The 24,356-nt window shown below is 47.7% G+C and overlaps 1 protein-coding gene across 1 annotated transcript in view; it reads left to right on the top strand.

Annotated features, from left to right (window-relative positions):
• The first annotated feature begins 3,034 nt into the window (after nt 1-3,034).
• The window catches only part of LOC104352912 (sodium- and chloride-dependent betaine transporter), a 30,722-nt gene continuing 9,400 nt past the window's right edge, over nt 3,035-24,356 (top strand). Inside the window, exons 1-11 of the mRNA XM_009959358.2 lie at nt 3,035-3,227; nt 6,830-6,964; nt 8,331-8,471; nt 10,517-10,604; nt 12,209-12,341; nt 15,237-15,371; nt 17,534-17,637; nt 19,165-19,289; nt 19,580-19,692; nt 21,006-21,143; nt 22,594-22,696. Of these exons, the coding sequence (XP_009957660.2) occupies nt 3,035-3,227; nt 6,830-6,964; nt 8,331-8,471; nt 10,517-10,604; nt 12,209-12,341; nt 15,237-15,371; nt 17,534-17,637; nt 19,165-19,289; nt 19,580-19,692; nt 21,006-21,143; nt 22,594-22,696 (1,408 nt within the window). The remainder of the gene's footprint in view (nt 3,228-6,829; nt 6,965-8,330; nt 8,472-10,516; nt 10,605-12,208; nt 12,342-15,236; nt 15,372-17,533; nt 17,638-19,164; nt 19,290-19,579; nt 19,693-21,005; nt 21,144-22,593; nt 22,697-24,356) is intronic.

The following is a 24,356-nucleotide window of genomic DNA, read 5'->3' on the forward strand; positions in this document are numbered from 1 at the left end:
GCAGTGGGATGGGGGAGAGAATCAGAAGAGTAAAAGTGAGAAAATTCATGGATTGAGATAAGAACAGTTTAATAATTGAAATAAAATAAAATAATAATAAATAATAATAAAATTGTAATGAAAAGGAAAAATTAAAAAAAAAGAGAGGAAAAAACCCAAGAAAGACAAGTGATGCAAATGAAAAACAGTTGCTCCCTGTCAACCGATGGATGCCCAGCCAGTTCCCCATCAGCAGCCCCTGGCCAACTTTCCACCTAGTTTATATGCTGAACGTGACATCATATGGTATGGAACATCCCTTTGGTCAGCTGGGGTCAGCTGTCCCAGCTGTGTCCCCCTCCCAACTTCTTGTGCACCCCCAGCCTCCTCACTGGTGGGGTGAGGTGAGAGGCAGAAAATGCCTTGACTCTCTGTGAGCACTGCTCAGCAGTGGCTAAAGCATCCCCATGTTATCGACGTTGTTTTGAGCACAAATCCAAAACACAGCCCCATACTAGCTACTGCGAAGAAAATTAACCCTATCCCAGCCAAAACTAGCACAAGCATGAAGCCAGATGGGGGAATAAATACTGTTGTTTCTCTGGGCATTTAGAGAGCAATTGGTGTGTTACACTGTGAGATCTGGTTTCCTTTCTTTACTTGAATAATAGAGGGAGGAAACATGCCTTGTGCCAAAAAAATGCTTGCTTTGCTATGAACATTCAGTAGAAGCTGTGTTTTCATACGCAAACATCTTTCTTTGCCCCAGGGCCTGATGTATCCAGAAGGTTAGCATTTAGGAAATAATTTCATTTGCGCTGGGCAACTTACAAAAGCAAACGAGACGTGGTGATAATGATGCTGTCTTGTGTGGAGTAAGTCCAAGCATGGCCAAACAGTTCCTGCTTCCCCTTGCCTCGTTGAAAACTACACTGAAACACGTGCCATGATGTTTCTAGGCTGCTGGGCCAGTTTGATATTAGGACTAGCTCTTGTTCCCAGTTAGGTCAGACTCCCTGGCAGTCCCTGCTCCCCACAAGGTGGCTCATACGCTGATGCTAGCCCAGAGGGAGATAACTGGAGAGAGACTAGGCACAAGGAGAGAGGGAGTAGTTTGCCATCATGGTCATGGTGTGCCATGCTGATGCAAAAGGTGGATGGATAGGTTTGGTGGTCCTGTCAGGTAGAGGACATCAAGGGTAATGAGGTTTTGCTCACCACTGACTTGCTGACTAGGAGAGGTCCCTGGCCGGAGCTGCTTCCAGAGCTGTGCTTGGACTTCGCCTGGGACAGAGCAAGTTGAAGTGGTCCAGAGCAGATTCAGGGGCAACAGAAGAGTTAAGTAGCATGGGTGATGCAGATTGCTGTTCCCTGGAGGTGGGAATGACCCCTTAGGAGGCACGGAAGCAATGATAACACGTGGTATTAAAAACCCTATCAAACCACCAGCAATCCGAATCTGTAAGTTAACATGAAGGAACAAAGCCGTGATTTCTTCGCACTCTCAGCTTGTGCGAATAGAAGCAGAGATGCTGCTGCTTTGGAGAGAAGCTTGTTTCCAGTGTAATTTCCTAATCCCAACATGGGAATGTGTATCCCTTGCTGATGCTAATCACCCCTTCAAAGGACAACTTCTGCTCAGTAAAGCCACCAGTGAAACATAGCTAGAGTTAGGACTTTCCTGGCATAGTTCATCATCCACCCTGTTTGTGTTAGGTCTGTACATTCTGGCTGGGCTCACACGTACATCCCTACCTCAGGTAACCCATTAGAGTAAGCTTTTGAGGAGAATTTTTTTTAGCTAAAAGTCAAAGGGAAATTTTTCTCTTTGCACTTTAGTTTCTTCTCATAATCAAATGTCTGTAAACAATATGAAAATGTTGTCAAAAAGAAGATTCAATCTGGTCTCTGTGAATTTTGTCTGGATTTAAATTAACCAGTCAATTAAAGGACTTTGTGTATGACAGAAAATTGTATCTCGTAACAAGCAGCCACTAACTTTGCTTAATTAAGATGATGCTAAACATAGTTCAGGATTTAGTACAGACCGGAGAATGTTTTCCTTGCACCACCCTACAGGCCAAATCATATTCTGTGTGCCCCCCCTCCAACAAGGACTTCATTCTGTGTTTCCCCAAGGCTGGGCTTTTTCCTACTGATATTTTCACTGCAATAATTGACCTTGTCTAATCTCAGTACTCCCTTTTCCAGACCTGAAACACCTGCCAAGTATGAGGTCCTTTTGCTCATCTCAGAGGCTTTGTTTCCTTGCTCTTGTTTTGCAAGAGGGTTGGGAAAAAGTGGAGGATTGGTGCTCCTGCCTGTTTCTTGCTGAAGGGAGCCTAGGTCAAATAAGCATGTGTGCATTTTACTGAGGTGGCAGGCTGTGTGGTAGTATAATGTGGTATCCAGAGGGTCAAAGACAGTGCTTCTGGCAATGCCTTGAAGTAAGATGGTAGGTAGTCCATTCTTGTTCAGACTATTAATCCGTAACATTTCTATCCTGCCCTCTGAAACCACGCCAGGAGACTGTTGCTGCACAAAGCACACGGGGAAGGGAAACTCTTTTTGCCCCCCTGCCGTGCTTCAGCTTCAGCTTCTTTTCTCTTCCTCTGAACTGTTGTTTCCAAAGTCCTGGACAAATTTCCAGCAGTGATGGAGATGCAGAGCATTTAGTCAGGGTGTGGAGGGACAGATAGAAGTACACTAAGGCTGGTGGTCTGGGAAGGATAAGGAAGAGAGCTGTATGTGTGTAAGAGTGAATTCGGGATTGAGTTCCATGAAGAGGTGGTGCAGGTGGGCCCATCTCACCCGACCAGTGACCTTTCCTCTATCCCTTCATCACAGACTTTCTGTCCCACAGACATAACTTGGAGGAAATGCTTTGTGCTGACACTAAAGAAGCCATTTTCCAGAGGATGAAGGAACCTCAAGGTGACAGCAGGAACACATCTGCTGTGGTGACTGGTCTGTCCTCTCCCTCCTCTTCCTACCACTATGTCCCACACTAGCTCCTTATGTCCCATGCCCTCTTTTTCCTCTGTCCCACAGAGCCATGACAAGAGCTGTGGCTAAGGAAGGAGAGCCCAATGGGACCACTGCAGTTTCTGAAGAGATAAAAAAGGAGGAAATGGAAGAGAGAGGCCAGTGGAGTAACAAAATGGAGTTTGTGCTGTCTGTGGCCGGGGAGATCATTGGTCTGGGTAACGTGTGGAGGTTCCCGTACCTCTGCTACAAGAATGGTGGCGGTAAGTTCACAGCATGCATGAGTTCTCTTCAGTCTCTAGGCATGACAAGAGATACATGCGTGCCTGGATCCATTTCTTCTAAGCCTCATGTGCCCCCATATGCACTCCCTTATTCTCTCCTCCAGCAAGTTAGCTCCTGCCAAAACCAGGAGGAATAAAAACTGAGGGGTGAATTCAGCTCCCTAGCAATTACTGTTTCTCACAGCAGCTTACCCAAGTTTAGATGCCAAATGGAACTTTAGTAACTCTTTAAGGCTCTTGGGCATCTTGAGAAACAAGTGGTCTTCCGAAACCATCAAATGCTGTGAGTGGTCAGGAAGCCATCAGCAACGTCCTTCTACATAATTCCCTTTTCCCGCTCCCTGTGTCACCCCCACCTTTCTCAGGCCCTTGTTACAGAGCAGAAAAGGCTTTGAGGGTGCTGGTATCCTTGCTAAGGCCTGATACCCCCTGGAAGGACACTGGTACCTCTTCCTCAGGAACAGTTCTCCCAGTGGATAACCCAATGCTAGGGAAACCCATCCCCAGAAAGAGGTTTTTTCCCTTCCTTTCCCTTTTTTTTTTTTTTGTGTGACTCTCCTCTTCCAATAACACTGCAATAAGATCATGACATGGTTAAAAATCAAAATTTCTCATAACAATAAAATGAAACTGGCAAAGAGGAAGGTAATAATTGACTGTCACTAACTTTTCTTGGTGAATCAAAATCTAACTTTATAAAAGAAAAGGAGGAATAATAAATTACATGTCAAATAGAGCAATAACTTCTCTTTTGTTCTTGTTCTCTAGAGACACCTTGAAATAACGCTTTGGGACTTGCATGTTCCCCCCACGTTAAACTTCCCTTCTCTGCAGACCATGCCACAAAGGCCTTTCTTTCCCAAGGTGCTGTGAGCTTTCGCCAATGGATGAGTGATTCAGCTGTAGCCCATCCCAGTACTACCAAATTCCTGTCTCCTGTGCTGTTACTGGAGTTTATCCAAATCAATCAGGAGTGAATATAATGTCTCCTCTGAACCAAATGGGGATTGGATAAATGGACTGTTAAAGAAAATGGAATTGATTTTTTCTTGAACCTGGGATGGTTTTTAGCAGATCCTTCAGTCTCCTTCTCTGAGGTTTTGATGGTAGGCACTTGGAGGCACCAAAAGCAAGTCAGACTGGCATGGGTTAGTGAACACTAGTTGTGCAGCTGGTTGAATAGCCCATTCTACAGTGACGCTTTGAGAGAGAAGTCATTGTTTTTGCATGGAAAATTTCTTCCTGAGCTCAGATGATATCTTTGCATAGATTATGCCTATGGTATCCGGTTCAGTAGTCCTTGCAATTTGTATGCTAATTAGTGTAAGTGAAAAGGCTACTTTCGTTCATTTTATGTGTCTATTGATTTTTTTTTTTTTTTTAATTAAACTACTCTAGAATATCTAAGGCTGTGATTCAGAGGCCAACAAGTCTAGGCGTGGGAAGGCCTAGGATGGGAGAGTCCTTCCCTCACATCTCACATACTGCCTTTGCAGAAAGTATGCTAGTACTGTAGAAGGTACATTTCTTTCTCTAGGGCTCTAGGGAACCAGATGGCCAACAAACTAGTATGGGACGAGGCACTGTCTTTCCCATGACATTCAAAGACATTCTCACCATTGGAAAAGTCCTTGAAATCGCAAAAAAGACATTTTCCACCTATAAATGCTATGTCTTTGTTGCATCTCCCCCTCCCCCCCCAAACTGGACACTGCAGTCCTGTCACCTTTCTCCACCTTTGGACGTACTGAGATGGTTATAAAACAGTAAAGACAGATGTCATAAAACCAATTATATTAACTTGCTGAAAGCAACCATGTGTAAACTTACCTGTGGTTGCACTTTCAGATTTGATCTAATTGCTCAGTATCCTGAAATTGTTATTGACTCATAAGGAAAGAGGATCTGTTTCTGGGAACCCCTATGAGGGCTGAGTCTCCTCCAGTGAAGCAGCAAGCTGGGGAGGAGACCACAGCCGGAGTTTCAGCTGGTAACTGCTCTGGGAAGGTTCAGAGAGACAAGACAATAGAGGTGTAAGAAAGCCCTCATTACTCAGAGACCAACGTGGATCAACCTCTGGGACAAATGGTATCAGAGAGGGTCTGGGACCTGCTGAAAGGCTGATCTGTGTGCAGGATAATAAAACTGTTTTGCAGATTTGGCATACAGATAGATGTCTCGCATCACCAAAAGCAGCAGATGCCTCTAGTTCAGCATATGCAGTTCCCATTCTCTTCTCTGCAAACCCGGACTGACTGTGAACCAGCCTCCCTCCCTCTGGCCCCAGGTCCCCTGCAGCTATGGCACAGCTGTGTTTAGGGGAAATTTGGATGTTCCTTGTTATTGTAACATTGTTGGCCTAAAATCAAGCGGAAGTGTTCTTAGTTGCTAATTGTCATGGGAAGGAATTTCAGTGCAAGTGCCTGTGCTCGCAGGGGAGGAGAGGGCCTGGGGGACAACATCTGGATCGGCTGAGAAATGGGGCCCTCCTCTTGGCTGCAAACCACAGAGATGCTCTCCAGGCACTGATGGTGGGAGGTACTCATGACCAAAGGTTTACTGTATGGGATGACAAGACCTCGACAGTCGTTCCAGTGAGGAAGGCAGTTGTCTTGACCTATTTGGATGGAAGTGAAAGCATGAAAACCTACACCAATGATGGGGAGAAAGACTGTGAGGTGGTAGAAGAAAGATCAGAAATGAAACTGAGATCTTAGGGGCAGTTTTGATCAGAACAGTGAAAAAAACATGGGTTTGGGTTTCGCAGGAGAACTGAAAAGAAGGAAAAAAGATCCAGACAGCTGAACAGGGCATTAAACCTTTCTTTTTTGGGGAGTTTGTCTTTTTTGATACTTTGCTTTTGTTGGTCTCTGTTTCTCTTCCATTTCATCAAGGGTTAATCTGAGGGGTATTTCAGGCTGATTTCTCTGAAGATGTTTTTCCAAATTTTAATAAAAAATTGAATTTGAAGAGAGAAGTTGATTTTTTTCATTTTGAAAATGCTGGAAAGATACTCTTTTGCCCTTCCTCTGTTTCCATTCTTTTTTGCAAACTGCTTTTCAAATTTGATGTGAAATATGTCTCAAGCAGATTTATATCCTGGCAAATTTATTACTTACCAAGAAACGTCACCATCCTCCAGGTTTGTATCCTCTAGGCAAGTGTGAGTTTTGCTGTGACTCCCGGGAAAGGCAGAACAAATGTGATTATGTGAAACAAGGACTTGTTTTGCTTCGCCTGACTCCTGCTGAATGCTGGAACGAGGTCAGGAGAGTGAAGCAGGGAGAACTGCTCCAGCACTGTCTTTTTTATCCCCTTGCCTGGCTACACCTTACCTCTAGGTTTTGGCCAAAACCAAATGCAGAAGTACTGCAGTGGCACAAGACGAGCCATGCTTGTACATTTTTCTGAGAAATGATGGTGTTGGAGACCTCTTTTTTTTAGCAGAGGCTGTGCAGTTAATTCAGAGATATGTTTCTATTTATCTAGCTGATTCCAGCTGTGGCCCCAGGTACTTGGCAAGCGATAGTGGATAAGATTTTAAAGAGGTTTCTGAGGCAGCATCTTACCCCTCTCTGCAGGAGCCTTCCTCATCCCTTACCTCATCTTCCTCTTCACCTGCGGGATCCCCTTGTTCTTCCTGGAGACGGCACTGGGGCAATACACCAGCCAGGGAGGGGTCACTGCTTGGAGGAAGATCTGTCCCATCTTTGAAGGTCAGTCAAATTATGGGAATTACTGGCAGCCCTTTCTAACAATTAGTGACTCAGAGGTTTTTTTTGAAATGTTATTGTGTTTTTTTCTTTCTGCTTTATTCTCCTTCCCTGCCTCTTTTTCCCAGCCTTGTTATCCCTCCTGGTGACTGCTGTGTGTGTAGGGGCAGTGCCCCGACCCCCCGTAGGTGACTGAGGCTGTGTGGTGCTGACTGTGGGCTGTGCTGGTCCAGCCAAGCCATGGGCTCTGCTTTGAGATGCTCAGAGCCCAGGAGAGAGGAGAAGCAGGATGGCCAGCAAGCAGGATGAGGAGGATGGAAGTGTCAATACACAAACATCTGCATGTAGTCAAGGACAAATACTGAAGAGAGAAGAAGATGAGGAAGGCTGACTGGTTTATGGTGCTTTCCCTGCCCGTCGCTGTGCCTAGGGCTGCTGTGGCAGCATTTGCAGGCTGGCGTCCTGCAGACTGGGGGAAATCACACTGCTCGTGCTGGTCTGATAGCCCAGAGATGGGCTGGGGTTGTGGTTAAGGGACAGGCATAAGAACCAGGACTCCTGGGGCCCTGGGGAAGTTTCTTTAATGGCATTAACATGTTAATGAATCTAATGTCCACAGTCCTCCTGTGCAGAGGAGAGCTTTTTACCCCTGTTCTGCAGACAGAGAAACCTGTGCTCAGGCAGATTAAAGGCCTGGTTAGTTTGCTCAAGCAGAGGTGTGCAGTGCTATTTGAAATTCCCTAGGGAGTCCAGGACCTCCTGCACTGGGGACCCCTGTGGTCTGGAGGTGGGCCTGAAGGTGCACAGCAGTGGCATCTCAAAGGGCACTGACAACCAGTTTTAAACAAATGAATTGGGCCTTTCTGACCTGATTACTGTTCTGACGTCTCAGTGAGCAATGGGCACAAGCAGGACCCAAGACCAGAGCTCAGCTCCTAAGTCTGTACTTTTCCCCAACACCATACTTTACAGATGATGTATATCAGCTGTGAGAACTTTTTTGCCTGGGTCTTTCCAGAAGGAACTCACCTGCATCTCTTTTCTTTAAAGGATAGATTTGGCTTTCCTACAGGAGAGACAGTGTAATGCAAATGGCATGGTAGTGGTCAGAAAAAAATTTTCTCATCAGTGAATGTTTTTCTCTCTGCTCTACCATAGACTTAACTAGAGATGCCAACAATGTTTCCTGTCTGCATGCACAGTCACAAAATCCTTCCTCTTTCCCTGAGGCAGGTCTTGCTTTATTTTCTAGTGAGCCATGTGGCTGGTGTTGCACCCTTCTTACCATGGCATTGTCTTTGGAGTTAAACCCAATGTGTTGGCAATTGGTTGGCAGCCCCATCCTCACCTCCTTTGCTTTTCTTCACAGGAATTGGATATGCCTCACAAGTCATTGGGTACTATCTGAATATCTACTACATCATCATCCTGTCCTGGGCACTCTTCTATCTGTTCAGCTCCTTCAATGCAGTGCTACCATGGGCCAGCTGCAATAACCCCTGGAACTCAGGTACACCTTCCCTTGGTCAGCTTCTAGCTCCTTCCCAATTCCCAGAAATTCTCTGAGTTTTGTAGAAAATATTTTTTATTCAGATAAGAGGCTCTCATGGGCTGCAATGTGGTTAGGGATTCCTGCAAAGGTGACTGTCTTCATTCACCATGGGCAAGTGTCAGGAAGAATGAGTAGTATGATCCTATGCCCAGCAGCAGGGGACAGTAAAACTATTTCCACATGGAGATGTTTTGGGTGTTGAGATTTCACTGAAAAACCTGAATTTTCTGGCAAGCAGGAGAGGTAGGTAGGTTGGGAGAGTTTTCAAACCCATCTAGAGTCCTCCTCACGTGGCAGGAGCTTTTCATTAGCTCTGGTACAAGTATTTATCTTACAGTTCCCTTATTCTACCCCACTACTTTGGAGTCACTGGGACAGTTGCTGCCGTGTACTGAACAGTTTCTTTTGTGCACTCAGCCTTTGGCTAAATCAAGCCAAGCCTGCACTGGAGGATTTTGCCAGTACAGGTCTCCCAGTGCAGGAACCAGTAACAAAAAACTCTAAAGGCACTGTTTTTTCTGATCTAATCACTTCCATACAAACCTCTATACCATTACATTGGATAGGGGTCTCATCTCCTCATGCCCACAATTCATATAACTGTGCCCAGCAGAGAAGACCTGGCTTTGGTTTTATTCAAGGCACTCAGGCTATGCCTGGGAAGATGGGGCAGATGTGATATAATCCTCATGGATCTGATGTCCTTGACAGGCCTTTTTTACCATGTTGAACAGCTTGTTTTGCTTTCAGTGGAAAGCCAGGCTAGAAAGAGCTTTGGTGGCAGCTCAGTTCCCTCCCTTTTTCTCTTGGGTCAGATGATTAATTTCTGTGATGTGTTAAATTTCTTCACCCTACGGACCATTCGCTTGCAGCTTACTCTGCCCCTCCATCCCAGCAGAGCTTGGAGCCTTTTAAAGAGTTGATCTGATTCCTTCAGCTCCCCCAGCATGGGTTTGTTTGAGAGGAAAGCCTCAGATATTCTCTTATGAGGCAGAAGCTTCCCAGCTGCAGCTGGACTTCTTTGGTTTTCTGATGGATTGTCTTTTGCTTGCGAAATGCAAGATGAAGTGCGTGTTTTGGATGAGTGGCATCTTCTCTGGTTTTAGTTTCACGCTATGTGACAGGGTTGGGGATGGCGGCACACGAAGGCATATGTGGTATGTGTGAACACATGCATGAATGTGTGGACAGGATGCATGATGTGGGAGGAAAATGGGATTTTCTATCATAGAATCATAGGATCATTTTGATTGGAAAAGACCTTTAAGATCATCGGGTCCAACCACTATCGTAACACTACCAAGCCTACCACTAAACCATGTACCTAAGCACCACATCTATTTGTCTTTTGAACACCTCCAGGGATGGTGACTCCACCACCTCCTCGGACAGCCTGTCCCAATATTTGACCACTCTTTCGGCAAAGAAATTTTTCCTAATATCCAATCTAAATCTCCCCTGGCACAGCTTGAGGCCATTACCTCTTGTCCTGTCATCAGTTACTTGGGAGAAGAGACCAACACCTGCCTCACTACATCTTCCTTTTAGGTAGCTGTAGAGAGCAATAAGGTCTTCTTTCAGCCTCTTCTTCACTAGGCTAAACAATCAAACAATCAAACAATCCCAGTTCCCTCAGGCGATCCTCGTAAGACATGTTTTCCAGACCTCTCACCAGCTTCATTGCCCTTCTCTGGACCTATCCCTCAATAATCCATATTTTGCAGCCATCTGGTTTCTGTTTGGCAGGGAATTGCTCTCTCCTTCCCCTCTCCTCTTCCCGAAGCCCTCTGGCTACTGCTGGATTGCAATTCGTAACTGAGGAGAGCCAGAGTTTAATGAGATGCCTAATGAGATGCGAGAGTTTAATGAGATGCTCAATCGCATGGTGTGAAGGGTCTGTGTGCTGCCAGAGTGAGGGTTACAGTACAGAGGGGAAGGAGCATCACTCCTGGAGGAGCCTTGGAGAATTTCTCTGGCTCATCAGCTTCCTTTTCTTTTGGTAGATCTCTGTGTGGACATTCTGAATAGCTCCAGCATGGACAACAGGACCTTGCCTGCGAACGCCACCTCCCCAATGATTGAGTTTTGGGAGTACGTGATCACTTTCCCTTTCTTCAGGCTCCTCTCTCATCTAAAGGCTGCAGCTGTAGGAGTATTCGGGCAGAGGGCTGTGCATCTTTATAGGACCAAGTGAGGTGCCACACGTCAGACCTGAACACAGGGAGCACAATACACAAAAGCTGCCAAGGAGATAAGTGCAGAGCCCAGGGATGTGAGGACTAGATACACCCTCTGCTCACAGTGTGCCTGCCCAATGGTGCTCATGTTTGCACATGCACAGGCATGTTCCCTTTCTGGCACTGAGGTGCCTGAGTGAGTGTGGCCACAGAAAGAGGCATCAAAAGAAGATGAGGACTTGCTGTAAGCAGGGGTTACTTGTGTTGAGTGTTGCAGGCTACTGTTGGCAGGCAAGCATGAGAGGCCAGGGCATACTGAACAGTCCTCTACAGTGAAACTGAAAGGGACAAAGCTGCCTTTTCCCTTCTTCTGACCACGTCTTGCTTGATGCCTAAGGGAAGTGGTCCATCAGGCTGCTCAGGCTCATTCCTGGACAGCAGGGATCTGAGGTGCATGTGTGAGATGCCAAAGAGGCACTCGGGAAGGTTTGTCATGGGGCTGTAGGTAATAAAACACCTCTGAGGGAGAGGTCCTGCAGCAGAACAGACAGTACCCCAGAGAGGGTCACCACTGCAGCCTGGAGAGGTTGAAATGCCTGCCAAGGCCATGCTACCTCTCCATACTCAACTGAGGAAGGTCTCATAAAGAAGAGGGGTGTCAGGGGCTCAGCTTCAGCAGTATTTTTATTTTTTTCCCTTTTCCTTTTTATGGCTCCTAAAGTGCCTCTGAGAGAGCTGAGTGTCCTTTGCCCCTTGCAGCCACCACAAGGGCACATAGAAGATGATGTGTGCCCATGGGTGCAGAAAGGGTCTGCACAGTGCTGGACCTCCTCTCCTGCCCAATTCTTTGCACATATGACTTAGCAAGAGCTGTGACCCCTCCGAAACAATTGCCCAGGTTTTCTGCAGAGGTTGCAAGGGCGAGGACATCCTGAGGGCACTGGTTTGGAGAAGGGTGTGCAGAGGAATCGTAAGTGTGGGGTTGGGCTTCTGGGGACTGCATGAGCTGCAGTGCTGAGCTCTAGTGTGTCCCACTTTCATGATGGAGAGTCTTCAAGGAATGAGGCTGAAGGAAGGGCATGGGAATCATAAAGGCCATTTATGCTTGTATATAGAGTCTCTGTACTATATGGGGAGGCCAGAGGAACAGCGGTAGCCATGGGGTGATGATGGCACTGGTGATCTGCTTTGGACTGAGCAGTGTCTGCTGGGTGGCTGCCAGGGTGGGGGAGCAATGGGGAGCATGTGGTCATTTTGTGTTGTGTGGATTTGATGGGTGCAGTGCCATGGGCTTGGAGAGTGGGAGGGCTCAGGCCAGCTACAGGACATGGTGGAGCAGCATCAGCAGGAACGACAGAGAGGGGAGCCCTAGGCAGAGCTGGGGTGATTCGAATGGCTGGGAACCCTTGGCAGATGTGTTGTGGATAGTCTTTGGGTGGGGTAATATGGGAAAGGTTGGTATGGATGAGTGGGGTCTGGGGTGTTAATGCTTCTCTCCCTGTCCCTGGACACCGGCAGGAAGCGAGTCCTGGGGCTCACGGATGGTATTCACAAACTGGGCACTGTGCGCTGGGAGCTGGCTCTGTGTCTCCTGCTGGCGTGGATCATCTGCTACTTCTGCATCTGGAAAGGGGTCAAGTCCACAGGCAAAGTAGGAACAGAGATTGTCCTCCTGGTCCATAAGCCTCCTTGTACCCATCTCACATTTCTTCCCCAATCTCTTTTTCCTCTTCATGAAGTAGAGGCAGAAGACACACAGCACCAAAGTCAAACCTAAAACCTGCTGGAGCCATACTGATTCACACTGGTTGTGTTTGACCCATAATAGGAAGAATAAAGAGTAGGTCAAATGGGGAGGGGAGAATAGGGAAAGACCTGGGAACTGAGGGGAGTCTTGGGTCACCTTTTCCCTTGCAGATATCCACGGTGGCTGATGGATACTCCCCAAGTGCCCTTGGGAATCATCCACTCACCAGTGTGTTGTCCTGGTTTGGCTTGCTGGTGTTTTAAACAAGATCTTCTGCAGTGGCAAACTTCTTGTCCCTGGTAATATTTAAACACTTGAGCAAAACAGACAAGCTGCTGCCTGTAACCAGCTCAGTGAATAGATAATAAATCTCTCCTGTTCATTTATCCTGCAAAATACTTGGGGTGGGAGAGGTGTCTTTGTGCTCTCCTTTGTACTCTGCCTGGCTCTGTGGTTTTTCGCTCAGCAGGTCACTTTCTGCACTTTGCTAGTGACACTGAAGTCAATGTTCCCTCCTGATGTTGATCCCACAGATCAGGTGGACTGGTTATCCTTCTGGAGTGAATGAGTGTGTGATGCCTTGGGGTGGGTGCTAGGGATGCTGCTATGGCCTTGACTTGTTCAGGACTTCCTTCCTTCCTGGAACTGCAATGAGATGGGTGGGTCATTAATGATGGCTGGGTCATTAATGATGGGTGGGTCCTGTGGGTGTCCAGGGTATGTCCCAATACCAAAGGGAGGGGAACCAAATTCTGGAACAGACTTCTTCCTTCAAATAACTATCCCTAGCACTGGCAGATGTTTCCTGTAGTACTGGACACCCATGTTTCAGTGTCAAATTCCCATCTCCCACCTTAAACCAGTGCTGGGCACCCACTTTAGCAGAGCAAGACAACAGTTTGCTTTGCTTGCTAGGTTTCTCTCAGTCTTTGCGGATGACTTGGGCTCTTGCTGGTGCTGACCTGCTGTCCACCATGTCTCAAGAAGGGAGAGCCACACTCTACATCTATGGGGAGAGGGGATGCTCTGCATTTTAAATCTTAAATCTCTGATGCTCCCTGGTTTGAATACCACAGTGCCATCTTCACGAGAGATATCATTCTGATCTTGGGAGATTGGATCTGAGAGGCTGTTTAATCTGCATGGAAGTGTAATTAAGTCACCCTCACCCCAGGTTCTCTTCAGCTCTCAGCCCTCTCCTCTGAGTCTCCTTTTCCTGGTGCTGCCTGCACAAGGAGAAAGCTAAAGAAGTTCAGTCAGGCTGGTTGGGTTGATCAGGTTTGGCAGAGTCAGACCAGAAAGTTAGAGGAAACAGTGAGTGTATGTAGTAGCTGGGATGTTTTTCCTGGGACCACCGAAGAATTTTCCATCACAAGTTTTAGAATACAGGGCTTACTTTTTATCAGCCAGATGTTATGGACAGAGTGCAGCAATACAGAGTGGGTTTTTCTGTCCTGAGACATACCACAAGTCAGTCAGGCCATTTGTCTTCTCTGCAGGTGGTTATTTTGAGTTCTTCAAGGGCACTGTCAAAAAAATAATTTCCTTCCTTCTTTTTCCTTACTGACTATGTATTAGGATAATCAGTAGGGAGGACCCAGGGATTCTGAGTAGGTGCATAATTTTATTCAACAGCTGCAGAGTAAACAGGATGTTGTGCTTGACTGAGAGGCTGCTCTAATCGGATATCCCTGCCAGACCCTTGTGTTTATGCTTCTGTGATTTAAGGAGTCCAAACTTAAAGAAACAATAGCCACCTCAGGAAAATAATTTCAACAATTCAGTGAAGTCTTGTTTTCTTTAAAAGCCTTTTTCTTTTATTTATTTTGCCCACTCTTGTGCTCTTTCCATGTTTCCTTTCCTTATGCATTCAGCTGATGTGTATAAATGTTGCCCAGAAGTGATTTCTGAAGGTAGATTTTAATACTTGTGCCAAAAGTGCTTGCATTGTCATTCAATTGGGGAACAGCAGAAGTACCACATACTGTGACTTATTCAACCAATTATCAGTAAGCAGAAAAAAATGTCATTTTAGGCCCCTCACTATGAATCCATAGAGTAAACAAGCCTTCACATTACTCGGTTGAATTTTAATAATGAATAAATGTTAGGAAGTTGCAACTTGCTCATGGATATTTTTGCCAATAGAAAAAAAAAATGTTACATTAGGCAGTGGATTAGAAATGATTAATTGTACTGTAATATTTATTTACATCACACATTAGAAGAAGTGAAAAGAAGATTTTACAAAAATAATGGTCTAAATTTTCTTTAAAGGCTTTGAAGTGCCCCCATTTTTTTACCTGTGATCTCAGAGGCATTGAAGGGATGAGAGAGCTGCATGAGCACCCCTGGAAATGAGTCCCCTCAGAGATGTCTCAAATTGGGCAGCAAAAGTTGCTATTTAATTTGTAAAAGTCTTGCTGGGAATAGGACCATTTTAATAATTCCTCATTAAAACTCAGTGACAGGAAGAGATCTGGGTTTCTTCTGCAGCTCTAGAAAGATGAAGAGAACAGCTGCAGAGCAGTGAAATTACACGGACTGGAAAGAAAATAAAGCAGAACAACCAGTGGCAGAGTCTTGGGTGAGGAACAAAATGTAGATTAACTAAATCACCGGTGAGATGTAACCTTGATTAATTTCTTTCCCACCCCTCTTCTACCCTTGCAGTAGCAGCTATAGGCAACAGCAGAGTCCAGGGACGTTTGCCAGGGTGGGGGCCTGCAGATGAGATGAGATGGTGCCTGCACCCCCTCCCCACTGACCCTCTCTCCTCTTGTTTCTGTGCGCCTGCAGGTCGTTTACTTCACTGCCACCTTCCCGTATGCAATGCTTATCATCCTGCTCGTGCGAGGAGTCACGCTGCCGAGTGCTGCTGAAGGGATCATCTTCTACCTGAAGCCAGACATTTCCAGGCTGGTGGACCCGCAGGTGGGTGGGGGTCAGGCAAGTGCTGACCACAGGAAGGTTTCCAGCACCCTGGAATCTGGATCTGCTGCTAGCTGAGGATCTAGGGGTCTTCTCTGAAAGGAGACTGGTGAGCCAGCGAGATGTCCTTAAAAGAGCTGAGAGGGATCCATTACCCCTGGACAGCACAGCCTTTTTGCTTGTGCATCTGCAGCATATGGGCATATTAGGTCATTTCCACTCATGGGTTCAGCAAAACCAGAAGAGTATATGAAATATTCAGCATGTAACAGATGGTTTTGCTGGGTCTTAAATGCAAATAATTAAGGCAACGGGGGCGGGGGGAATAATCTACCACTTTTCATTTTTTTTTCTGGCCTGGTTAGCACTTTGTTTGGCTCCAACAGGCCCCTTCCAGGGAGCGCAGGGTCCCTGTGCTTGCGGAGACCAAATGCACACAGGTAGTGTAAGCTGTGCCCCAGCTGGGCATCAGGTTCCCTTCACCTGTCCCGGGGGGCTGGTGCCACCCACCCAGGTCAGGGGCTGGCCAAAGGCTCAGCCCCTACCACTACTCGTTGGAGCTCATGCAAACCCCCTCTGGCAGGGAGGATGCTATGTACCCAGGGAGGCCAAGTCTTAGGTGGGTAGCACCCTTGAGGGTGCACAGGGCAGGCAGTAGGACTCCCCTGACCCCCTGGGGTGTCTGCTCCAGCACTTTTCTGTAGCAGCCGGTTGCTTCCCTTCTCCAAGTGGGCTCAGTAACACTGCACAGGCTGCCTCTGCCATCCCAGGAAGGTGTTAATGCAGATCTCCCCCCCTCCCAGAAGAGCATTTAAATGACACTGCTGCCAATTATTCCACCGCTGAATCTTTTCATGGAGGCAGCCAAGCAGTGTGCTTAGCCCACAGTCTCAGCTTACCTCCTGCATCTTCCCAGATGCCCAAAGCCCCAACTGCTCCCAAACCAGCTGCCAAACACACTGTCTTCCCCCAAATGGCTCTCAGATGCAATTATGTGTTGTCAATACAAAATCTGTAGTGTGCTGAAGGCAAAGAGACAGCTGAACATAAATGGCATTTTAATATCAAAATAAATAACAAGGGGGTGACTGGGACTGAGTGTGTTTTATTCATGGTCGGGTCTTATTCACTGAAAACCTCCCTATCTTTCACAGCCTCACTAAAGCTGACATGGTCTTTCCAGGCTGCTGCAACCCAGCATAGCAGGAGTGAGAAATCCTGCTGCTGAGTTTAGGCAGAATGTGGGACTTTGGTGTAAAGCAGGATGTGTGCCCATGCCCGTGCCTGAAGGGCTCCCATGTACATGACTATCTGTGAGAGATCCATGTGAATTTAAGCAACAATGCCTGGGCTTGGGTTTTTTGAAGGCTGCCAAATTGCAGCTGCCTGGATGTTTGCAGCTGGGGGCTGCTTAAAGGAAAAAGAGATGGGAGGGAACACACAGACGATCAGAAAGGTGGGCTATTTTCCTGCCTGCCTGCTAGCTTGCAGCTCAGGGCTTTCCCTGGGAGGGCATGAGAATGGAGCTGCAGTTCAGCAGCAACATGTGGAGTGAAGGGATTCCTCCACAGGGGAGAGGGCTGGAGCAGCAGTGAACAAGCTCACTCAGCTTTTCCCATGCAATGCTAGAGCAAAGGGGAACCAGGGTGCACGACAACCCACTGGCTGAAATCTCTCAGCCTGGAAATTTTCTGCCATTCACCCTGCACCATGGCCTCAGAGATGTGGGAAGCTAGATTGGGGAGCCGAGAGGGGAGTAAATCGATCGTGCAAAGGACTTGCTGGCCCTCGTTTGGGATGACTCACCAGCAGCTCCACGAACCCTCAGACATGTAGGGACCACAGACATCTGCAGTGTCAACTTCAGCTGGAGCCATGCCGTCAGAGATGCCGTCTCCAACCAGAATGCAAAGGTGTGGTATGAAGAAGTGGTGTGACCTTGAGTGGGATGTGAAAATACTGTCCCCTCAGGAGACTTTTCCTAGAGGACTTTCAGTCCTATAGCTCAGTTTTCTCAGAGAGGTATCCCCATTTCTGTGTCCACTGAGCCTCTCTCTGTCTCATGGGGTTTGTTCTGCACGGATGGAGGGGTTGTTCCTAGACAGGGCACACCATTTGTTTATTTTGTTGCCAGGTCTGGAGACCACTGACCTTCTCTGTTCCAGGTCTGGATGGATGCAGGCACTCAGATCCTCTTCTCTTATGCCATCTGCCAGGGGTGCCTGACAGCTCTGGGCAGCTACAACAAATACACCAACAACTGTTACAGGTAAGAGGAGCCTGTACTCCTCATATCTTTCTGGAAATTTGCTCAGAGACAAACAGCACAGAGCTGCATCTGAGGCACCCAGGGGAGACCATAGGTCATGCTGCTTTGACTAACGAGCTGCTCAGAGTGTGGAAGCCGCAGAGGACTCAGCACAGGGACAGAGAGCAGCTGAGGGAACACAGGAGCTCCAGAAAATGGCTATAGTAGTGCTCTCCTGTGTGAGTCAGTGTGGAAACAGGAAAGACTGGAGGAAGGGGAGGAATGAAAATGGAGAGTGTCTCCAGCCACTGTGGAGACACCACAGTCTATTTTGACAGGGTGAGTGAGCAGGGGTGGCATGGGCAGCTCTGCTGTCACTTGCTAGGCAGGGGAGATGGCACAACAATGATGGCCGGGCCCCCTGTCTCCAGTGCTTTACTACCATCAGGGTGATGCCAGTGGCATTTTGATCCTATCAAGGAGATTAATCAAGTCTGTCTGGCCTCGTCCTTGCCCTTGGATTACAGATCTATTTTATCCAGGGCCCGACATGGAGCTCAGTGAAGCCATCAGGACCATTTCTGACACCTTCAACAGAGCCCTGAGGAACAGGGGCTTTGTTATTCCTTCATGTATTGCTCCAGCATGAATGGGAAAATGTAATGGTACTTGGGAGACATCAATCATCTCTCCTCTTCTTCTGTTCTCCAAGTGGTGCTGCCACGGCTCTTGGTCAGGCAATTAGTTTCCCCTATATGTCACCAATGGAGTCGTGCTCTGATGCCTTCCTCTAATGCCTTAGGTGCCTCGGACTGGCAGCTTAGCTCTGGGTGGCCCAAATGTGTTAGGCATCCACACTGCCCCGTGGCAGCTGATGCTGTGGGTCAGCTCTGGCATCTGCCCATGCAGGATCCTGGGCTGTGGGGTTTCCAGCCCAGACAGCTCACACTGGTGCCCTGTTTTCATGGGGAATGAGTGCACAAACATTTCAGGACAAGTATCATAGCACGTTCCAGCCTCCATCTGAGCACTGTTAATAAAGACAGTGTAGACACAAACCTTGTCAGGTGAGGATTTTTGTTAACCTGGTAGTCCGTGTTTTACCAGATGTGCTGAACCTGTACATCTTCGTGCTTTCAGATGCTCCTCTTTCTTGACTGTGTTTACTTCTGCAACCTCTTCCCTTTTCTAATTTGCTGTTTTCCCCATTTTTTTTTCTGTTGTTTTTCTTATTGTCTTGACTCCTGTTAACTTTTTTGTTGCCATGTCCCTATGTATATCATTTTGGTATTCTGTTCACAAGCCACTGGTGGTGCCCTATGTCTCTGTGCCACACATAGTCCTACAACTCTTGAAGAGTGGGATACAAGGTTGGTAGGCTGATTTTTGGCTCTGTTCTGAGCTTTTTACTTGTGAGGGAGTTCAAGAGCAGCATTGCTGTTCCTTGATCCATGCTGTCTGACTGGGAAAACTGGGTGCAGACAAGATCCCAAGTGGACCCTTTCTGCAGCGGGAAACACCAATTTCTCTCTGGTCTCCCCTTTGCAGGGACTGCATCATGCTCTGCTTCCTGAACAGTGCCACCAGCTTCATTGCTGGCTTTGCCATTTTCTCTGTGCTGGGCTTCATGGCTCGAGAGCAGGGTGTACCCATTGCAGAAGTGGCTGAATCAGGTAGGTTTTTCTAGGAGACATCAGAGCCAAGGCAAAACAGAAAGCCTGAAGGGGAGGGGATTTCTCTGAAGTGAAGTCCAGGATGTTGTCTACATCCTTCATTGCTATGGGTGTCTGCAGTGAGGTCTGCAGGACCAGTGGTCCCTGACACAGCTTTCAGCCCTGTGTGGGCAAGGAGCCATGGTGATATGATCTTTGAAGCAGCCCATGAGCTCACTCTCTGCTGCAGGGTGGTGGAGGCAGGCAGTGGTGTGGGGGGCACACGTGGTTATCCTGTGGTCTGTTGGCAGGTCCTGGCCTGGCTTTCATAGCGTACCCAACAGCAGTGACGATGATGCCTGTGTCTCAGCTCTGGTCCTGCCTCTTCTTCCTCATGCTGATCTTCTTGGGACTGGACAGCCAGGTACAGCAAATGATCGCTCATCTAATGCCCAGGTGCCGGTCCCCACTCTGAGCACTCCCCAAGACCATGGGAAATGATAAGGTGGTTATGTGCTTTGCTGGTACCCCAAATATGTTCTTCATGTTGTCTGCAGCACTATCACACTGTGAGAGCTCAGAGCCAGGGCCAACAGGAAGCCAGTGGTTATGTGTGCTGGCCTCCCCGTGTGTACGTGAGGGTGTCCCAGCTACATCTCTTCCCACCTCTGTGCCAGCACCGAAACAGCGCACACTGCAGAGTGAGGTCTGGCACAGAGCCGGGCAGTCTGGGAAGGAGAATGGGGCTGTTTTTTACCAGCTGCATCTCACCAGAGCAATCTTCTCACTGGTGTGCCCATCTCTTACCCTCCTATACCCCCGTTATGCCAGAAGCCAAACCCAGCAGAGCGCCCTGCAGAGTGCAGCGTGCAACTCTGGTGTGCTGGCACGAGGGGAGCAGGGGATGTGCTGGCATGTTTGTCAGGCAGGGTGCTCTGCTCAGGCTCCACTTTGCAGCATCTCAGCCCCTGCACCTGGAGAAGTAGATCTCTTTCCTCTGTTTGTCCGGGTCAAGGTGCCCTCCTGCTTCATCTTGTTTATGGCTGTGCTTCACGCTGGCTGGGCTGTCCTAGCAGTGGCTGACATTCACCCACGGGTGATGTGTGCTGTGGGACCATATGGTGAACGGGCATCCTGCCCCATGGTCAGCCCTGAAAGCCAGCAATTCACCTGTGGGACCCCTGGCCATCCGCTCTACTGGGTCATGCCAGGCAGTCATGGCATATTTTGCAGCCAATCCTGCTGTACAAGGGGTGTGCTTGAAGTTAGCGCTGAGCTGTGCTCCCACACTCAACCTGGTTCCCCTTAGCTTCACAGTGGCAGGGGGAGCTCCCCTCTGACATGAGGGTTCCTTGTGCCATCTCAGGTGCTTCCTCACCCTGCTTGAGGGGCGCAGTCTGCCCCTTGCCTCCCCATCCCTCGGCCATTCCTGCTGTGCAGGAGCATGCTCTGTTGGATTTGCGGCAATTCCTTGTGCATCTTGCAGTTCATCCCCCCAACATGGGACTGTACTTTTAACCCCTTTGCTCTGCAGCTCCAGAGGAGATCTCACTGATATACAGAGCTGTGTTTGGGTCCCTGACAGCTGCAGCTGGCCCTTGGGTAGAAGCAAGAGAGACAAAAGGAGAAAAAAAAAAAAAAAGGATTTGGGTGGCTGGAGGAAAAAAGGACAGTGAGAGGGAGTGTGTGCTTGGGGAAACATTGACGCTGATTTTTCTGACCTATGTTCTTCTGCAGTTTGTCTGTGTGGAAAGCGTGGTGACATCTCTTATTGACATGTTCCCAAGAGTGTTTCGAAAGAAGGGGCGTCGGGAGCTGCTGATCCTGGCCATTGCAGTGATATGCTACCTTCTGGGTTTATTGCTGGTCACTGAGGTAAGAAAAGAGTAGCTAGGGTATACAGCTGAGCACTAGAAACCCTGCTAGAAATTCTGGAGGAGTGGGTAGAGACAGTAAGCTCCTCTTTGATGCTGTTAATTATCCTTTGTTTCTGATGCATTAGCTGGTGTCTCTGACAGCTGGTGCTGCTTTTACCTTGTATGATGCTAGTGTACTCACTGCATAACTGAGCCTTCCAGAGAGACAGGCCCACAGCCCAGAGAGGCTGCCTGACGTACAGCTTTGTGCAAATACCAGGTCTGGTGGCTAAAACAAGCTGAGTTGCACAAGCAGAAGCTCTTCTAAGGGCAGCAATTGTTTGCTGACTGCTTTCCACAAGAAGCAGAGCATCAGAAGGAGAGGCTGGGAGTAACGGCTGCATCATAACCCTGTCTGAGCCAGTGGGAAGCCTGTGACCCCTGGGACCAGAAGGGGCAGGGCTGTGTTGGTGCAATGCTATGCACACTGTGTTTGCCCTGCTCCACAGCTAATAGCCGAGCACCCCTTCCTGCACAGTGATGTGCTGTGCTGCCCTGTGCATGCATACTGCACTCTTGGGCAGGGGTCTTAGCACTCCCCTGTGCTGCCTGCATACGCTGTGTAATGACAGCTAATTTCCAATAAACGTCTTGGGCACTGCTGAATGATCCTCCAACAGGATCCTGGCTAAGGATTTGCTGAAGGCAGCTCTTACTGTGACTGAGAGAGTGTTGAGTGAAGCTGTGTTACGTGTTCCCATGGCTTTTGCATGCCTGCTTGCATCGAGGTACCTACTCCCATCATTGCAGGATGTCACCTCATACATAATGGGATGAAGGGGTAACTAACTGCTCTGCTACTCTGGCAGTGTCTAGAGCCCTTCAGCACTGTTTGAAAGCATCTGCTTGACTTGTATTGGAGGGGCTTTCTCTTTGAGCAAACACATGGAACTATGAGAAAGTCATCATCCACTGGGCTGTAAAGGTAGCTGATGGCAACTATGCAGGTCTCAACTTGAAGGCAGAGGCAGCAGGGAAGACACATGCCTCTGCCATTGCAGGGCTTGGACCTTAAGCTATATGCAAAGATTGATGGAGCTAAAATGAGGTATCTGAATGTCCTGATTGTTAGGATCCCAAATTCTTATGTGCAAAGTTCTGCACTGCTACATGGTATTTTGAAATGATGCTGGAAAATTGTTAATTGATTTACAACAAGCAAACGAACTGGCTCCTGCTGCTATGGACATAGAAACCAGCCTAGCACAGCAGTATCATAAAGTGCTCGCCTGCCACCAGGCCTGTTTATCTTTTTGGGGCAGAGTGGGGGTAGCCCCGAGAGAATGCTCTTCTTCTCCCACCTCCCTTAGGTGCAGTGTTTCTGCTGCTATTCTTCTGCTTGCCTCAGTCATTTTTCCCTCACATGGAATAGTCCTGCCATGACTCTCTCTTCTCTACCTCTTCAATAGGGTGGGATGTACATCTTCCAGCTCTTTGACTACTATGCTGCCAGTGGCATGTGCCTGCTCTTCCTGGCCATTTTTGAAGTAGTCTGCATAGGATGGGTATATGGTAAGTGGCTGTCAAAAACTTGTATTGCTCTTTCTCAAGGCAAGGATGGGAGGTTGAGAAGTGGGAGTTGATAGAAAAGATCCTTCAGAGGCAAAGAAATGCTGTAACTACCCTCTTTCTTGTCTGGTTTCAAATGTGTTTCCTCTCAACATTTCTTAATTGCTCCACATTTAGAGTAGGAATGCTTTTTTCCCTCTGAAGGTTCCTCACATTGAACTACCTTGCTGCTCTTCTCATTTGGCCTTTGAATTAGAAAATCATCTCTAGAGGAGTGACTGCTGTTCTTTGGTCTCTGTTACTGTCTGTTTACATTGTGCCTTTAGTTTAGTCCTGTCAGTTAATTTAACACAAAATGCTGGGATGCAGACTTGCTGTATGTTACTTCTGAGACGATACATGCTTCCTGTTTGCATGGGCTGTGATGGCACTCCTAAAAGAAACGAGAGGGACTGCTTTGGCTCTCAGTGAAGTCTGTAACTAAACTACTCAGGAGCAGGATTAAACTGAGCTCCACGAACTATCAGAAGGAAACCAGCTGCTTGTTACTCTGTGCAGGAAGAAGAGTATCCTGTGATATCCTACGGGAGATCTCTTCCCTGCTGAACAGTGCCTGAACACACAGGCTGCAGTTCATCTCCCCAAAGCTTGCATCGAGGATGGTTGTTTTAGGAGAAAGGGTCTAGATGTGTGTGATGCAGAGCAGCTGCTCTCTCTCCTTAGCTTCATGGAGTTACAGGAGCTCAGTACTTGTAAGGATCATGCAAAGCTATAGTAGATGCCAGCTTAGACCAGACCCTCAACATCCAACAATCATGCATCTGCTGGCTCCTAATTATGCCAAGCAGTATGGCCATCCTAACCAAAGGAAAGAATGCAGGCATGAGCATCGTGTTGTGTCTCTTTCAATGGCCAGGAGTGGACGCTGAGAAAGGAGTATAATAGCGGAAAAATTAGCAATGATACTTTCTGTGAATATTCTTCTAGCTTCTAACAACTTATTACAGAACCACAGAATGGTTTGGGTTGGAAGGGACCTTTAAAGGTCATCTTGTCCACCCATCCTGCCATGGGCAGGGACACCTTCCACTAGACCAGGTTGCTCAAAGCGCCATCCAACCTGGCCTTGAACACTGCCAGGGAGGGGGCAGCTGCAGCTTCTCTGGGCAACCTGTGCCATTGCCTCATCACCCTCACAGTAAAGGATTTCTTCCTAATATCTAATCTAAATCTACCCTCTTTCAGTTTAAAACTCTTACCCTTTGTTCTGTCACTACAAGCCCTAGTAAAAACTCTCTGTCTTTCTTACAACCTCCCTTTATATATTGAAAGGCCACTATAAGGTCTCCCTGGAGCCCTCTCTTCTCCAGGCTGAACAACCCCAACTCTATCAGCCTTTATGCACAGAATTGTTCCAGCAATCTTTGTGGCCCTCCTCTGGACCCACTCTAACAAGTCCATGTGCTGGAGGTCCTGGAGCCAGATGCAATACTCAGCTTGTAGCCCAGGGTTTCCAGAGCCAGAAGTAAAATCTATTTATTTCTCTTCTGTCCATTTTTCCAATTGACTCAGGTAACATCAGGCAAGCAAGGATCTCCATGGCTTGCTCAGGTGTCGTGTGAGGAGTCACTCTTTTTTTCTTGTTTTGAATCTGTCACCTGCT

Source organism: Leptosomus discolor, chromosome 1 (assembly GCF_034619465.1).
Source record: "Leptosomus discolor isolate bLepDis1 chromosome 1, bLepDis1.hap2, whole genome shotgun sequence".
NCBI lineage: Eukaryota > Metazoa > Chordata > Aves > Leptosomiformes > Leptosomidae > Leptosomus > Leptosomus discolor.